Source organism: Hetaerina americana, unplaced genomic scaffold (assembly GCF_022747635.1).
Source record: "Hetaerina americana unplaced genomic scaffold, ioHetAmer1.1.p SCAF_19, whole genome shotgun sequence".
In the NCBI taxonomy this organism is placed as follows: Eukaryota; Metazoa; Arthropoda; class Insecta; order Odonata; family Calopterygidae; genus Hetaerina; species Hetaerina americana.
In genome coordinates, this window is record NW_027286752.1 from 9,947,965 (window position 1) to 9,966,698 (window position 18,734).

An 18,734-nucleotide genomic window follows, 5' to 3' on the forward strand; every position below is an offset into this window, starting at 1 on the left:
TCAGCAAAGTGCCACCATCATCCAGCAGGTGCCAATCATTGAAAGATTCTCCACCAAGCAACTGAGCCTGATGAATCATGATTTCCATTTAATCCTCACCCATCCCACTGCTCTTCACTCCCCACTTCATTCTCAAAATTATCGCCCTAAATTTCTCTTCCTAAGGAGTTAACATATAAATAGATGCCAACTAAGGTGAGTCATTCAAAATAGGGTAAGTTTTCTGAAATGGTCACAAGAAAATAATCCTATAGCCAATAAAAATAATTAAGAAGAACTCCAATACCGGTATTTCGGTCCCCTGGTGACCATCTACGGGGAGAATCAAATGGGGCCTTGAATTTGGAAGACTATGCTCTAGGCACTGTCCAAAGTCAAGTGAAGAGCCAAGTAAAAAGCCTAGAGCATAGTCTTCCGAATTCAAGGCCCCATTTGATTCTCCCCGTAGATGGTCACCAGGTGACCAAAATACCGGTATTGGAGTTCTTCTTAATTATTTTTATTGGCTATAGGATTCTTTTCTTGTGACAATTTCTTCAACAGCCAATAGATCCACATCCTCTATTTTTTTCTGAAATGGTCGGGGGCAAAATTTATATTGTAAGAAATTTACAATTAATTTTATGAAAATTTACAAAATTGAAACAGCATCTTCTCCGTACATCAGCCAAAATTTTCTTTAATCTTAAAGATTTACCCCTTCAACCTTAATACCATAGGCACAATCAAGTGTGTTGTGCCATTGACTATCATTTCCACTCTTACTGTGGTGTGATTGTAAGACTCCTGGTTGATAAGATAGTCCACAAGGCCACTGAACATCAATTTCTGTCCTCTATCACACAGGGATTGCAGGTGATGCCTCTCCTGACTAGACCCAAGATGGGTATTTTCCAGGCATTAGAACTTCCTTGGAGAACTGGCCCCGTACTCTCACATGGATCATAAATCCTTGCATTGGTTTGACAGCTCGCCATTCAACAGACTAACCTCTACATATTTCTTCTCTTCCGCATGTGATTATTTGTTACATGTGTTTCATCCAGAGTTTTCATCTTTGAGTTTTTCCTATTTAATTTTCCTTCAGCAACAGTCTTCATCAGGCCTTAGTGTCTACTAAGAGTATCCTGTTCAGAACCTATTGTACCTCTTCCTTCTCCTGATCTTCATTAGATATTCAATTTCATATTCATTTGATCTTCATTATTCTCCAGTAGAATTATATTTCCAATACTTCCAACTCTCTACTCCTGGCATTTTCCATTCCTCTTTACCATAGAGAGAGATATGCTTTAGTGAATTAATTCCAGGTTGGTGTTATGTACTAGCTATTAGGAGGATTTTCCGCTGGTTGAATGGCTTCTTTGCCTGAGCTATTTTACTTCCATTGTTGATGACTCTAATCTAAATTAACAAATCTCAACCATTTCCAGGTTTTTCTTTCTCAGTTTGCCTAATATTTGTATTGCCTTCTGCTTTTCTGCCACAGGTCATAACCTTCGCTCGGTCTTTATCTTCAAATTGAAGCTTTTCATGATCCCCTTTATAATATGAGTTAACTATTATCTTCTTTAGGTCTCCCCAGGGGTTTTATATTTATTAAAAAAAATATATTCAAAGGGCATACATATATCCAGGTATTCCAATACTATGAAAATCTCTACAAACCCAAGTAGTTAAAAAACAAGGATACCCACTTTTCTTAATACAGGAGAAACCACACTAATAACCTTGCCAACCATCTGCTTGTTTGGGAATTTTGGAAATTCTCCCATGAGATGCTGCGAAAAAAAGATGCCTGGTTCATTATATGCATTTCTTTCATACTAAGGCTCTCTCCTATGGTTATTTCACCTCTTATTGGTCTTGGATCGTATCACGAAACCAAGATAGTTCAAAAAAGTTACTCAATGAGTATGTACCATCTAATGCATTTTCATCAAACTTATTAAGCTATCTGTATCTTAATGAATCTTTCTTCTTAGCATGTAATTTAAAAAATGAAAATATTACAAAATCAGTTTACTTTATTTGTCATATAAATGTACAAAAGATATCATAAAAATTATTCATATGCACTGTAGTAATGTTCTTTTAATTACATGGGAGTCTGCATGTGAGGTCAGATAAATCATTACCTAGAAGTCTACCATATTTTCATGCTCGAGTTTCTTGGACTAGTCATGGCAGCACAGGGGGAGGATTGCTGACAGCAGGTGGAGGAGGGTTGGCGTTCTCTACCTGATTAACTATTGCATTAGGGTCAACTGTGACAGACTTGGTGCAGTTATTTGTTTTGAAAATGCCCACTAATCTATCCGATAGCTCAAACATGTTGGATCTCAAGGAAATGATGATGAATTGCGTGTTGCGAGTCCTCTCCTGCAATATAAAACATGAAATAATGTCAAGTTTCTTCCAGCATAAAAGATAAATTTGCACAATGTAATAAGCAAAACCCTAAAAAGTTAATTCACCAGAAAGAGATACAATGAATATATGTTAAAAATGAGGATTTACTTAAGATTTCAGTATTACATTTAATATTACCAGGAAGAAAATTTTACTTACCCATATAATATTCAGGTATGGACATATAGAATTAAGTTAATTATTAAAGAAAATTCGGTAACATAAGTGAAACACAAGTACCTGGAATTAGTACCAACACACACTGCAATCACATTTCAGAACTTGACATTTTCGTCATTTTATGGTTATTTATTATAGTCATCATATCATTAGTATGATAAAACTGGATTTCAAGATTTACCTGGAAGCTTCTCACATTTTTACAGCAATCATCATTTGCCTTTCCTACTCCCAAAATTGCAATGTTTTCACCTCTACTTTCAGTGTAATGGAGGACTATTATATGATCCTTAAGACTTTTTCACCCTATGCACTACACATCTCTTTCACAGATATTTCCCTTACTCGTAACAACTGAAATATATATTACCAGAGGGCAATGCCAAAAATACCTTAATATAATTCCCAATAATGGACACGTTCTTGAAGTCCAGAGCCGCATCAATTTCGTCCATAACATAGAGGGGAGCAGGTTTGTAATAGTGTAGGGCAAACACCAATGCCAATGATGATAACGTCTTCTCACCTCCAGAAAGATTTGATATGTTTTTCCATGACTTTTTGGGAGGTCTGACACTGCAGAAGAAAAACAATAAAAAATTTCTAAATAAGAAATATGACTAAATATTTTGATGATTTTAGGTTACAAAAAAATTCAATGAATAAAAAGGCAAGACACTTCAATAATTGAAGCAAGTAATTTTCAAATATGCCTGAATTCCAAGCATGAATATCTTTTTCAAATAAGTTTGAAGGGATCAGAAAGCACAATCCAGCAAATTCTCTATCCCAATGAAAACAAGATCCCAACCTATTACAAGTACATGACATTTGTAAGTTGGTGCATGAACTAAGCACCTCAGTACATCAGTTGTTATTTCTGAGTGCTGACTTAAAATATCCACACAGTCCATGGATTCAGAATTTTTAAATGGTGCGCCTTAACCTAAGTTTAAATAAAAACAATCTTCAAGAGAATCATGGGTGGCATGATATTTAAGGGAATAAAAATTTGACTCATAATAGACATGGGAAGAACTGGAAAGGGGAATGAAAACCAGTGAAGAATGCAGAATATAAATTAAGTTTGCAGATTTGAAGCCTTGGTTTGACAATCACCCAAGGGGTTGCAAACATTGCTGAGCACATTCACAAGTCAGTAAAATAGGTATGGGATGAGAACAAATGCAAACAAAACCAAAGTTTATGCAGTATTCAAGAAAGAGGAAAGCCAAGTAAAATATTCAAAGAGGATTTCTTAAACTTGGGCAGGTGGAAAGTTTTATCCATCTCAGAAGTGTTTTGGAGCGAAATGGTCAAAGTACAGGGTTCGGCAACATAACTTCCTTTTTTATAAAACAAAACCCCTTCAAGAAAGGAAGTTGTTGCCGCACCCTGTAGTTGGGACACAAGATGAACTGCATTAGGCAAAGAAACTTAAGCAAGGAGGAGGGCTTCCATTGACGAGGACATTGAGTTAGGATGCTAAAAAAAGGTTCACCAAAACTTTTATTTGAAACGGCTTTATATTGCACAGAAACATGGTCATTGAAGCAAGATATGATAGGTGTAGACTGGAGGCTTTTGAGATGTTGGTGTGGAGAAGATTAAGTGGACAGAAAGGAAAACAAATAAGAAATGCTGGGTATGGTGGGGGAAGCAAGGGGACCGTAAAGGGAAATTAAAGAGGCAATAAGATGAATGCAGAGCACTTTGATTGATGATGGTGCGTTGAAGAATGTGATAGAGGGGAGAATGTTAGGCAAGCGATGAAGGGGCAGGAATAGGATAGGGTTGTGGAATAAACTGAAGGGAGGAAGTAAGCATGCAGAGGGGCTTTCATAAGTGTCGGATGTCAGGTGGTGTTTTGTCAGGAGAGGCAAGGATATGTATATTTGTGCCATTATACACCTGTCCACCTAAAACCTACCTTAACCAGTTGAATACCAATATTAATAATTTATGAGATAATGTAAAAATTATTGAATAATTAGTCTTTCAAGTATATGTTCTCGGCAAAAATGTTTACTTAAGTGTTGATCGAAAGAGTATGAAATTTAACACTGAACAAACTCTGGGGAGTGTAGTATGGCTTTATGCTAGACGGGGGATGCACAGATTACCTATTTGCATTTCAACAAGTGATTAAGAAATGTAAGGTATGAAATAAAGCGACAGGATGAATTTGACAGAACTTAAAATATCCCATTGAAATTGGATGAAATTATTGACTTTGTATTTCCACACACTTCATTTAAAAACACTACCCAGGTTTTGACGTTCAATGTTATCATCATGACGTTCAACATCGAAACCTGGGTCATGTTTTTAAATTAAGTGTATGGAATAACAAAGTCAATAATTTCATTTCATTTCAATATGTTATGCAAATTCCATAAAGTTATGCCAGAGCTAACAACATTCAAATATCCTCACAAAGGAATTAATTCTATTGAAATTAGTACAAACCAAACAGTAGCAATAGAGCACTGTTACAACTGATTTCACTAATGACAGTTGGAAAGATCAATTGAAACATCATAGTAATGCATAAAAACTATCAGTGGTTACTTCAATACCTTGAAAACACTGTGTGCTGGAAGCAGAACATCTCTACGTAGTCATGCCCATAGTTCTCTCAAATGATTTTTAATGGGTAAGAGGCATGATTTTCATTCAATATTATTTCTTAAAATAAGATTTCCAAAAGGAATGCTGACATTAAAAAAAGACAAATAAGGTAGCTTTTGCATCATAGGTGATATTATAATATGTTTTTCTTCTAATTATGACTCACCTTCACTTATCTTTTCCAGAGTGTTACATCTTTACATCTTCCACCACTGACAAATGCATGAATGTGTAACTTTACATTGCAAAAGGAGTGTTCAATATAGAGTGATCATACATTTTCATTGAACTCATTTACTGTACAAAAATTTAATATTATGCTATATTATTAGCTTAATGCATTAAAATTATATACGCGGGAGGTTTCACCAATTCAACTCCACTGTTGTGTCTGCAACAGCCAATCCAAGTTGAAGCATGTTCAGTTTGCCTCACATAACGATTAAGGTAACAAAAAAAGGTAGGATGCTGCATTGAAATTTTGCCTTTCCCAGAGCAAATTCAACAGCAGAGGCCTGTGCAATGCTACAGAAGGGATACAAATGAAAAATAAGACTGTTCTTCCCTCTAGCACAGCTATAAAATGGTTTTAAATGTTTAAAGAAGGGATACAATGAATTTCAAAGGAAGAAGGACCTGGGGCTCATACATGCAGCAACTGGGGCACTGCTACTGCTATCATGAGAGAATGTCATTAAATAACATTAAGATATAAAATTTAAAACATAACCGATATTAAAATATAAAAACCATGAAAATGTCATCGGGTGCTACCCAAAAGGAATAGAATAAATACACATGATGCATGTTTTTGCCTGGTGAGATTAATTAAACTCATGCTGAAATTACAATTACTACCTTGATCAAAAAGTTCCCGGAATAACCACCGTGTGCCGCTCCCATCGTTCCGATTTGAGTTCTGTTTTTTTTGTTAAATTGGTACATCTGTTGTTGATATTCCCTTTAAATCTTAGTGTCATAACTTGACATTTGCAAAAGTTACGTAGCCAAGAGTACATCTATCTCTGTGTGTGTTGGCGATTTTTTACAATTTCAGAAATGGATTTAAATTTGCAACAACGAACTTGTATTAAATTTTGCGTAAAAAACGGATTTAGTGGCGCACGGACGTTGGAAATGTTGGAAAAGTGTTTCGGCAACGATTCTCTAAAAAAAACGGTCGTTTACCAGTGGCACGAGCGGTTCAGAAGTGGTCGTGAGTCAATCGAAGATGATGAACGCAGTGGCAGACCATTGACATCGAAAGTCGGTGAAAAAATTGATAAAGTAAAAGAAATGTAGTCAATAACCGCAAATTAACCATCAGAGAAATAGCGGAGGACTTGAACATTGCCTATGGATCCACCCAAGACATTGTGGTTAATGATTTGGGTTTCCGTCGTGTAGCAGCAAAAATACCTCAATTTCATGCAAAAAAGAGACCGTGTTGACGTCGCAAAAGACATGATTTGCGAGGCTGAATCCGATCCCACATTCATCAAAAGGATCATTACTGGAGACGAGACGTGGGTTTATGAGTACGACACGCAATCCAGACATCAGGCAAGTGAATGGCGTTCACCAAATGAGCCGAGACCAAAAAAAACCACGTCGTTTTCAGTCAAAAAAGAAGGCAATGCTGACGGTTTTCATGGATTACAACGGTGTAGTGCATCATGAATTTTTGCCAGAAGGCCAGACAGTAAACAAAGAGTATTATTTGGGCGTTATGAGACGTTTGCGTGAAGCAATTCGCCGAAAGAGACCAGAAATGTGGGCAGAAAACTCGTGGATTTTGCACCATGATAACGCACCGTCGCACAGTGCTATCATTATTCGTAATTTTTTGATGAAAAATGCAACAAATACCATCCAACAGCCACCGAATTCACCTGATTTGGCTCCCTGTGACTTCTTTCTGTTCGATCGAGTTAAAAAACCATTACGGGGAACGCGTTTTAGCAGCCGAGAGGAAGTAATGGAAAAATCGCAGGAAGCACTGATGGACATACCGAAAACCGAGTATAAAAAATGTTTCGAGGATTGGATCAAGCGCTGGCATAAGTGTGTTGCAGTCAATGGGGATTACTTTGAAGGGGACAATATAGATTTAGATGAATAAACTTGTATTTTTAATTTTCTGAATAAATTCCGGGAAATTTTTGATCAAGGTAGTATATCTGAAAAATCAATGTGAAGTGTGTTCCTCACCCTCCCAACAGCCGAGGCCCATCCCACTTCTCCCTCTTCCCCAATGCAAAGAAACCCCTTCGTGGAAAGCATTTTCCATCACCAGAAGAGGGCATAGATGAACCAAGCAGCCTGTAACAGCTGCTGCTGATACAATATTGAGGTCAAATCAATTAAACATGTACCACGTATACATTACACGCTCGGCTAACAACACAAAATTTGTACAGTAAATTATGCAGATAAAAATGTTAAGATTACTGCTTGAGGAATAACCCTTGTTCTGAGACCAGTAGAATATGAAGCATATTTTATATTTTTGAGTAATATAATATGTAGAATTTCTCTCCAGTTTTCAGATCTTCACCACATAGATTGACACTGTTGTGAAGTTTAGCTGGCCAACAGCATCCAACCAGCATCTTCAGGTCGAAGTGTGCCACACTCAGAGCAAAACTGTAGTCAACAATGTCAACCTATGCAGCAAAGACCCAATAAATTGAGAGAAATACCACTGATAAACACCAAGGAAACCTAAGAGCCAAGATAGTACATCTAATAATGATTTACCTGAAGTTAACACCCTCACTAAATGGATCAAGGGAGTCAACAAGCTCTAGTTCAGCATCACCTCCCAAAGTTATCATCTGGTACACTTCCTTCAGTTTGGAAGTGATTGTCGAGAAGCCTGACAGGAACTCTTGGGTACGCTTCCGACGAGCATCATCATAAAATTGCCTCTGGTCATTCCTCTTCTTAGTTATCTCCTCTAGTTCTCCAATCCGCTGGAGGTACAGGTCTTGCTACGAAAATAAAAGATTCGCCTCATTTATCAAATGTAGGAATAACAAAACACCCTTCCTCATTCCATGAAGGGGTACCCCAAATAATACTCCAGCCACCCAAAGTAATCAACCCTATGGTTGGTGTTCATAGGCAATGGGAGGGCTCTTCTCATATGAAGTCACGGTAAGTGCAAAACTTCCACATTAACAGGCATGTGAGGAAGGTCTGCATCTTTTCCTGTCACCTATGGTCTGAATTTGGTAAGGTGTCCACAGGCACCACCTGGATTTGATACCAGGATCCTCCAGGCTGTGGCCAAATGCACTCCCCGTAAGGTTAATACAAAACCATAAATAATACATAATTTAAATACAGCATGAAGACTCAAAAGCTTACCGAAACAAATATGCATGGGTTCCGTGGGATGCCAGAACATAACGAGTAATCTGTTACATTATTTATTACCTAGTCTCTTCCACCTCCCAGTTCTGGTTTATGCTCAAGCATGAGGTGAAGAAAACATGAGCATTTACAGGCCCAAGACAATCTGAACATAGGGATTTAATTCTAACTGAAAAACTGAATAGTTGAATATATGAAGCTTTGGCAAATTGAAACCTATTTCTCAATATTTTCTCAGTTGCCATGCCCAAAACATTGTACATGGAGAAAAATTAAATTATGGGGCAAAAAGCAAGGGTTCTCTTAATGTTATAAGCAGTACATGTAGAAAAATAAAAAATGTACATAAAAAAGGCAGAAGTAAGATTTTCTTTTTTATTTTGCACTTTCTCTGATTCCAACCTCAGAAATAAGGGGCTGCTTTTATGAACTTTTAAGATTCTAACCAAAACAATACATTGCAGGCTGATATTCATTCTCCAGATTCTTATTTCTAACTTTTCCCAATTTCCTTCATGAATGTAGCACCCATTTTGCAAGTTTTCTCCTGAGTCTTTGGAATCCGTGTAAATACTTTTTTGCAAACCATCCCATGTTACTGAACTTAACATTGACATCACGTAACTCAGCTATAATGCATTGGCCAGAAAAATAGTTAAGAGCAACCTTCCAGGGAAGCGCCAGGTTTTTCAGATGAAATATGAAATATTTGAAGGTTATTTATACTATCGAACCTTTCCCATGGACTATCAACTTGATACGGTGGAAGGGCTGGCAAATTTCAAAGACACATAGATTTGTGCTGGTGAGGAGTGATAATTGCTCCCAGCAGTCTCTCTCGTACTAGATGGGTCAAAGGTTAACAGCCAGATGAAAGATGGTCTGCTCAGCATTTGTCCCTCAATAAGGTAGCTGCAAAGGCATCTAACCAAATTGCTTTCATTTAAGTGATGGCGTCTTGTTAAAAAATCCACAAAGGCAACAGGAAACCATCTTAATCAATTCCCCCAAGAAAATATGATGGGCATGAACTTGAGAATGAGTCATAGCAACTACAGCACTAGCCCCAGGCATCATGCCCAGCAGCAGGTGGAAGTGCACCCCCACCATTGAAATTCAGACTTTGAATATTACAATGATGCTTAGGACAAGGAAGTTGGAATTTAGAAGTGCAGAAGAGCAGGTTAAATCTTACTTCTGTTCTGATAATCGAATTCACATTCCAGGTTCTTCATTCAACAATAGAAGAAAAATTGAAGGTGTAATTCGCCATCTGAAACAATGTATAGATAATTTTCTTTGAATAAACCTTATCCATAATATTTTAATGCATTTTCTTATTTTCCGTTAATTTATACGAAGAAAATTGTTTCACTTAACAAGTGTTTCACATTACGAGTAAGATTCTGGAAGTAATATGCTCATTAAGCAAGGTTCCACAGTGCATACATAAATAATAATTATATTCCCCAAAACATAATTCTTCCTGATATCGTGCTTTCCCGGCGAATTGCTGTGGAAAAGGCTACTCGGGTCTTCCAACAGGTCAGTTCCACCATCATTGATGCCAATGGTTTAGAAAACGAGTTGTTTTCCATCGTTGTGTCTTCAGCCCTAAGGATGGAAAACAACTCGTTTGCCAAACCTTTGGCGTCAATGATGGTCGAACAGATCCAGTGGAAGAGCCATGTAGCCTTTTCCACATAAATCTTCCTGTTCAAAAATAAAAAAAAACTAGAATGTTCCCTCTCTGCTACATAGCTCACCATTTATTTTGACCGGTAAATGCTCTAGATATATAAAGAAAAATGCACTTCTAACCCATTCCTGTTTTCCTGGGAAAAGTATCTTTCCATTAATATTAGTTCAAAAGTTCTAACTTCTTCCTTAGGAAAACTAGGAAGTATTTTATTACTGAATTACTTCAAGAACTTTTAAGCTAATGGTTTCTTCGCAAATATGCTTATTTCATTCAGGAAGTTCTCTCGGGTTTCCCACCGGGTCAGCGTGGTGTGCACCGACGTTTCGACGGCTAACTCTGCCATCGTCTTCAGGGTGAAGACGATGGCAGAGTTAGCCGTCGAAACGTCGGTGCACACCACGCTGACCCGGTGGGAAACCCGAGAGAACTTCCTGAATACAATACGCCGGGAAAAACTGAGATCCTTCATGCTTATTTCATTTTACAGGATACACTTCAAATATATTTCTTCATAATATGTCACAGCACAACAATATGCTCAAAAATTTGCGGTATTTCGAGTATTTTTTCAAGGGCAAGGAAGTGCATATACATGTAATTTCAACCTTGTAATTCTTATCACTATATCTATCACAAAATGTTCATAAATAAAAACATTTATCATGATGCTGTATCTGCTGGCACAATTCTATGATTTCAGGGGCTTAACTGTTTACATGCATTTAAATGTAATTATTTATCCATTGTGAAAGTCATTTTATGGTCGAATGCATTGATAACCAGATGATAGAAATTATCGACAAAGAAATATGCGAAATTTGCATGAATTAGGAAGAAAACTGCGTAAATACTGACTCTGATTACAGGGCATAAGACAGGACAGGACTTGGAATAAATTGATGAAGTTACACCTGAAATGGACGAAAGGGTGATTGAGAGTGAATCACCTCCCATTTTTAAGGTTAAGTCATATTGTTTCTATGATGCTGGGGTATTGAATAAAAAGGAAATACGAAGAACTCAATGCAGCGATTCTAAATTTAGTGAATAAAACACACTGAAAATTGAAGCAGATAAGATCTCTTGGAATGAGTTCTCATGGAAGAATGCAGGCTGTCCATTCCTTCTACCAATTTATTAACAAGAAAATTGCCTTCCAAAATTGAATTACAAAAAACTTCCAAGGTTTAGCTTACTAACAAGAAGCTGTAGATGTGCATTAAAAAATAAAATTACCAAATTAAGGCCGTAAATGAAACCATCAAAATGGAATAAAGATTGAATCTAGAGCATGGCCTGGCATAGGAAATTTTCTAAGTTATGGCTTGTTTGTTTGGGCCAACAGCATAAACACAGCATGGATGTCACAGATTGATTTTAAACTATCGATATCATCACATGGTTTCTTCGTGTTGATAAAGAATATAGACAAATGAAATAATAAATATTACTTAATATGGTCCTAGAAGGCCATGTGGAGATACTATGAATGAAAGGAAAGCATTAGGTATTTTCTAGGAGAACATGTCACTTTTGATTTTTAGGTTATTAAAAAATTAAAGTAATTAAAAGCTGTGGTTCTTTCAAGCACTTTATTGAAAGAATACGAAATTAATAGAAATAGTAAGAAATCATGAATTTTCGACCAAAAGTTAAAACCAGAGACTTCCACCTACGACCTTAGGAAGATTTCTGGTTTCACTCAAGAATACTGTGTATGGAAACTCTCATATTTACAATAACAAGTTGAGGATGACTTTCTTTTGCTGGGACAAAACTGTGACTGAGGAATTTATCACTAGGTAAATGGTGATAATTTCTCCACAACACTTCGAGTTGTGAACAAAAACCAGATATTGATGGTTGAAGTGAACCATTTGAAAAGACATACATACTATGCATACATATATAAGAGTATAAATGTAAATCAACACTGGACAAAATATTTGTTAAAACATCATGCAGCGCTGATGTACCATAAAATATATGTAAACGTGGTGAAATGAAGTGTGTATTTGCTTCCCATTAAAAATCCCAAAAATACATTTAAAATTGAGTCCCGCAGCAGCATTAAGAATCTGTTTGCCTGACAAAAACCAGGGATCCACATGAGAGTCAATAGTTTTTATGTTATACCAGAGCCTGCTTGCAAAGGCCTCCACCAAACATAAACTAATCTCATAACTAAAAGAAGCATTAACCTCTTCAAGAAATATCCCAATTCACATATCATACGTGTCAAAAACCTTTCATTTTTTTTAAATCCAACCCCATTCTCGTGATTTTCCCTTGAAAGCTAAGGAGAAATTTAATTAGAATTCCCTGAATTTTTCTATATTTTCTTAACTGATTGACTATCCTGAGTGAAGTAGGCAAAATGAAGGCCCTGAAGTCCGAGACAGAAGTAACCATTGATATGCACCTTTGGTGACGATCATGGCTAGACAATTTTTCATCCATGACTTACTTTTGCCTTATACTCCTGTACAAGAGAAAGATTTGGTTTGTCTTGAGAATTAATTTTTTCTTCTAAGACTTGTACACGATACTGAAGGTTTTGAATGTTGATAGCCTCCGGACCTTCAGCACCCAACTGCTCATCAGTTAACTGCTTCAATTCCTTCCCAATTTCATCCTCATTTTCTTCATTCTGATCTTGCACAGAGTCCACATCAGGAACATCTTGAAGAACCAAACCATTTAACTAGAAGAGAATAATACAGTTAAATTCTTTCAGTACCTTGTTATAAGAAGTAGCTACAATACAAAATAAAGAGTATTTTTAATTCTGATGTAAAAACAATGCATTCTTAACTTTTATGCCACACTAAATTGGTTTATTTAATACATTAACATGTTATAACACATTTTAAAATGACTTCATACCCAATATTTACTTTGCCCTTACTGAATTGTTTTGGATAGTTATCCATAGACCACAAATTAAGAAAATGTTCACAAAACTATTAGACCAATGAGATAATACATTCATTACATTTTTTGCATATCATAGGCATAAACAAAGCAATAATGTGCAAGCAAAAAATTCATATACAAGCAATGTAACTAGACAAAAATATAAAACATAAAATTACCATTTTCAAAGCAATTATTATGATGAGCAGTTTTAAATTCCAGCCTCAAATACACATGACGTATGAAAATATACTTGAAACCAAGAGAATATGAGTTTACACATATAAGGAATGGAAACACAAGCTACATCATTGTCAATTTCATATCAAATGTTTCAATTGCCATGTTCAGTTTCAGATATGTGCATTAAGTAAAAATTCATACATTTTTAAATTAAAGCAATTACTATTTTTATATTTTGTCAAAGACTGAGTTCCAGATTCAAATAGCTTAGACTATACAGGAGTTAATATTGAGATAAGCTGTATGGGGGAAGTCTTTGATCAGAAGGGAGAGGCCAGACGAGGGCAGTTATAAGCATGTTAGTTTTTAATATGGAACATCTTATTAGGTATGCTGTGCAGTCTATGGATATGATTTGAATACTTGATACAATAAGGAAATATAAGTGACACAAACCCATTCCAGATTTGTATAATACTGACTGACATGATCCAATTCGCTAAGGTCATAAAGAAATATCACAGCAACATTTATTTCAACCCCCAGTGCATTGTTTTTTGTTCGCTGTGGAAAACACTGGACAACAGCTATCAAAATGGGGAAGTTGTAGGTTTTAAGAGAGGGAAATTTGAGTGTTCAGTATTAATGTTTTTCTTGGCTTTAACAGTTGGCAGATTGAAACAAAGAATGTCCTCTTTACACTACGGTAGAGTGCCTTCCAGTTTATGACTGCATCCATAACTATTCCCAAGCTTTTTGATGGCCTCTTCAAATGGAATCATAAGATCTCATTCCCTTAATTTGGGAATGGAATGCCACTTAACTTGAGAAGTGCAAATATCTTTTGTGGGCGATTATTATTGTGTACTTCAGTCTTACTATCAATGATTGTGCGATGTTCACTCCACTATTCTCCCATATCCTAGTTCGGTGAAATGGTGGTCTCTCTGTATTGCATATATTTGTGACGAATTTGCAATTTGTAGGCAAAATTCACTCATAGAATCTGACATATTTCCAAGTTCACCTTGCCAAAAAATTACATACCTTCTTTTGAGTCACAGCAATCTTTGATTTCCATTCTTTTACACTGTCTTGTATAGATTCATACTTTTGCTCAATTTTTAATAATGAACTCTTCAGCTGGTTTTCTTCCTTGGTTATTTCATCCACCTCTCTCTTTAACCCACATGTACCCTCACTTTCACCTTCAATTTTATTCTATAAACAAAAATTCCAAAATGAGATAACAATGATTAATGATCAAGGAGAAATAATAAAAATACAGAAAAAAGAAATAAGGTAGTGAGTAGCCCAGGAAATGTCTCAAACTTGAAACAAATCAATAATGAATGGATGTTTCACAAAGAAACCTCCACTAAAAATTAACTTCTTACTTTCTTCCTGGGATACTATAAGCAGTATAGGGAATAAAGAACTACCCCATACCGATGAGTGAATTCCACACGCTTTTAAGCTTAGCACTAGGTGAGCTCAACCAATTAAAAACCAACCTTTTGATTGAAATTGAAAACTTACCGCCAATTCTTCAATATGCCTCATTACATCTGCTGCCATCTCCTCAACCTTCGTACGCTCAGCTTGCATTTCTTTCATTTCACTTTCTGCATTTTGAATTTCACGCTCCAACCTCTGAATGTTATCTGCAGATTTTTTTGCATTCCTATCAACAAAGAGAGTGTTAAAAAGTGATGAGACAACCAAAAAGCTTTCTTTATTCATTTTATACCTATGAAAATATTTAAACGCCCAGCTATTTTCAAGGCCACTCCCTCCCTGTCTCTTGGCGAGGACAGACATGTTTGGAGCTCGCTCCTGAGAACCCGTTTGACCCTACCCGAGTCAACCTACCTGCCTGCTACTCAGTGCTTTCTCGTTCCGTGAAGCGTGGTACAGTGTTAACATATACATTGATTTGCTTATATTTTTTTGTTTTGTTAGTGGCTAGTTATTTTCTTTGTGTGGTGGTAGCAGTTATTCTTTGTGGCGTGTAGTTGTTTGTATCCCGCTGACTGGTTATAGGGGAGTGCTCTTTTTCTTTCATTCCCTTACCCCTACTCCAAGTTGGCTGCCTTGGAAAGATGTCAGTGAATGGGAAGGGAGGGAATTATTACGATAGGCAGTTCCAATGTCCGCCGTATAATGTCTCACCTACAACATAGGCCATAGGCTCCAAAGGGAGGGCAATGTTGGATTGTCGTCCTCATGGCATATACCAAGAGATGGGTTTCCTCAGGTGATGCAGGCAGTGAAGGAGGCTGCACGTGACGTGGGTAGCTCCAAGCTATGAATTAGAGCACATGTAGGGGGGAACGATGCCACGCACTGCTGATCCGAGGAAATTCTGCATTCTTTTGAGGAACTGAATTCAGAGGTGAAGCTGGTCCGGATGGAGTTTTAAGTCCCAGTAAAGTTAAGCATCAGCTAAATTGTCCCATGATGGCATGGTTTGGAGTCGGATTGAAGGAGTAAGGAATAAATTGGAAAATTTTTGCTGGGGAATTTCAGGGGGCTTCATAGACTTGAGATGTGTCGGGAGCCTCTTAATTGCTCCTGAGTACAGTATAAGGTTGAGGCATCGCAGAAGGTAGCATCTAGGATTCAGGAAAATATGAGGAGAGTTTAGCATATTTGGTAGGTTTGAGATAAAGTCAACTAGTGGGAATTTACTAAATAAACATTACACAGGTCCTAGACAAAATAATTGTCATGAGAATCACAGCATATGTAATGAAATATTAGACTTAGCACATGAGAATGAGCAGGTAAATATAATTCCCGGAGTAAGTAGCATGAGAAAGGGAAATCACAATTAACTGATCAAGAATGGACATCAAGAATCTCCACAGTGACAACAAAATGCCCAAGTTTGATAAACAAAATAGCAAAATTTTAGCATATGATTAGAACTACTGAAGGCGATACAATTATAGGAACTGAGAACTGATTATCCCAAGAAATTGCAGAGGAGAAGATTTTTTTCTTGAGGTTTTAGAATTTACAGAAGGGACTGAAGAAAGAGGATTGGGGGGAGACTTTTCATAGCTGTTAAAGATATTCACGAAAACAGAAGTGAATCTTTCCCTAATGAGTGGCATAGAAAGTGTTTGGTATTCCATCAAGAGCCCTCGATCAAAAAGAGTTTATATTTGTGTATACTACAGATTACGGGAATAAACATCAATTTTAGAACTAGAAAGAGAGGTCACTAGTTTGAATTCCCATTTACACAATTATAAGAGGGGATTTCAATCTTCCGTTCATAGACTGGAAAATCTTTAGTTTCACAGCAGGAGGTAAGGACAAGGAGCCATGAGAGTCATTGCTTCATGTTTTTGCATCACATTCGTTAAACCAAGAAGTACCCACCAGAGGAAAAAATATACTTGACCTACTACCCACAAATTTATCCGAAGTTGTCCTAAATACAGCCACATTTGATGGACTAAGTGACTACAGAATAGGGCTAGTTAAAATTAGAAACCCAGAAGAAAAAAGTATTTGTTGGACCGGGTTGATTACAAAGGATTAAGGCGAGACCTAGAGCAGTCTTATGGTCCATTAACAGAAAGTAGCAGAAACAGACAGTGAGAGTTTGTGGAGTGCTTTTCTCGACGTCACAAAGGCTACAATACAAAAACACATATCTTGTAAATTTAAAAGTAACGGGAGGGAACCTAGATGATACAACATAAAATTACGTAAAGCATTAAAACCCCAAAGAGTATGGTATTAAAAAATGAGGAGATAACAAAAGGACGAGCCTAACAATAAACAATATGTAATACGGACAAGTCTATCAATAAACGAAATTAAATAATACATAACTATAAAACAGCCAAATTTTTAGCAAGGAAAACATGTCACCAGGCGTTAATAGAATTTATAAGTAAAAGACTGGGTGAATATCAGGATGAAAATCCAAAAGCGTTTTGGTCATATGTACAGGAGGTCCAGGAAAATAGTTCCATCAGTGCCATCCCTACATCACATCAGGCAAAAACTTAACACCAGTTTAGAAAAAGCTAAAACACTAAACCACTATTTTCAAAGCATTTTTAATAATCGTTCAGAGGAACAATGCAAGTCACTACCCGATTGCTCCCATGAACCCATGTCTGAAATAATAATATCTTCTCTTGGAATCGAATGCCAGCTGCAAGACATCAGTCCAAACAAATTGCCAGGCCCTGATCAAATCCCTCCTTGTGTTCACAGAGCAATGGCCTCAGAAATAACTCCTTTCCTGAAAATGATATTTGATAAATCCCTAAATGATCACGTAGTAAAAAAAGCCTCGAAAATAGCCAATGTCAATCTCATATTTAAAAAAGGCAACAGAGAAGATCTAAGTAATTACTGACAAATCTTTTTCACATCCATTTCATGCAAAATTTTAGAGCACATAATTGTAAGTTCAATCATGAAATATATCGATTCTCAGAATTTACTTACAACAAATGAACATGGTTTCCAAAAGGGTGGATCTTGCGAGACCGAACCGGTACTTTTTGTTCATGACATTTTGGTCTTGGGAGAAAATAACGATTAGGTCGATGCTATATTTCTAGATTTTGAAAAGCCATTTGACACCGTATTTCATAAAAAGTTGCTCTAAAAAATAGGAAGCAGTGGGATTGATAAATAAGTAATTGATTGGATTAATAACTTTCTAACAGGCCGCAAACAAAGGGTCGTAATAGACAGGGTATCATTGGACACATTAAGAGTAACATCGGGTGTCCCACAAGGAAGTGTCATTGGTCCACCATTGTTTCTTTCACACATAAATGTAATCGGGTCTCAGGTTTCCAGTAAACTTCGTCTACTTGCTGAGTATACCATGATATATAGGGAAATATCCAGTTATGAAGATAGAGTATCAATAGCTAACGACCTAAATGTGATTCGATGAATTTTCAGAGGAAAAGTAATTCACCAGAAAACACTTTCACTATTCAGGGAACCAACATTGCCCACATGGAATCAGTCAAATACTCGGTTGTAACAAAAACTATGAATATGTCCTGGGGGAAAAACAATCGTAAAATTTGCAGAATAGCTGATAAAAAGTTATGATTCATAAAAAGAATACTAGGAAATTGTAATGAAAGGGTCAAGGAGCTTTTTATTTCATGTTAGTTAGGCCCAGCCTTGAGTATGCTGCAAATGTATGGGATCCTCAAAGCAGACAATTTCAGAACTAGATATAGTGCAATGAAGAGCAGCAAAGTTTATGAAAAGTTGTTATGAACAAGGTAGCAGTGTCACAACACTATTGAAAGAATAAGGATGGGAGCCACTAGTTGAC

The 18,734-nt window shown here is 36.6% G+C and overlaps 1 protein-coding gene across 1 annotated transcript in view; it reads right to left on the reverse strand.

Moving 5' to 3' along the window:
* Nucleotides 1-2,039: 2,039 nt before the first annotated feature.
* Nucleotides 2,040-18,734, reverse strand: part of glu (structural maintenance of chromosomes 4-like protein gluon) — a 52,009-nt gene continuing 35,314 nt past the window's right edge. The window contains exons 16-21 of the mRNA XM_071584420.1: nt 14,942-15,086; nt 14,450-14,623; nt 12,771-13,007; nt 7,984-8,216; nt 2,985-3,168; nt 2,040-2,382 (exon numbers count right to left, since the gene is read on the reverse strand). Coding sequence (XP_071440521.1) covers nt 2,182-2,382; nt 2,985-3,168; nt 7,984-8,216; nt 12,771-13,007; nt 14,450-14,623; nt 14,942-15,086 — 1,174 coding nt within the window. The 3' untranslated portion in view covers nt 2,040-2,181. The remainder of the gene's footprint in view (nt 2,383-2,984; nt 3,169-7,983; nt 8,217-12,770; nt 13,008-14,449; nt 14,624-14,941; nt 15,087-18,734) is intronic.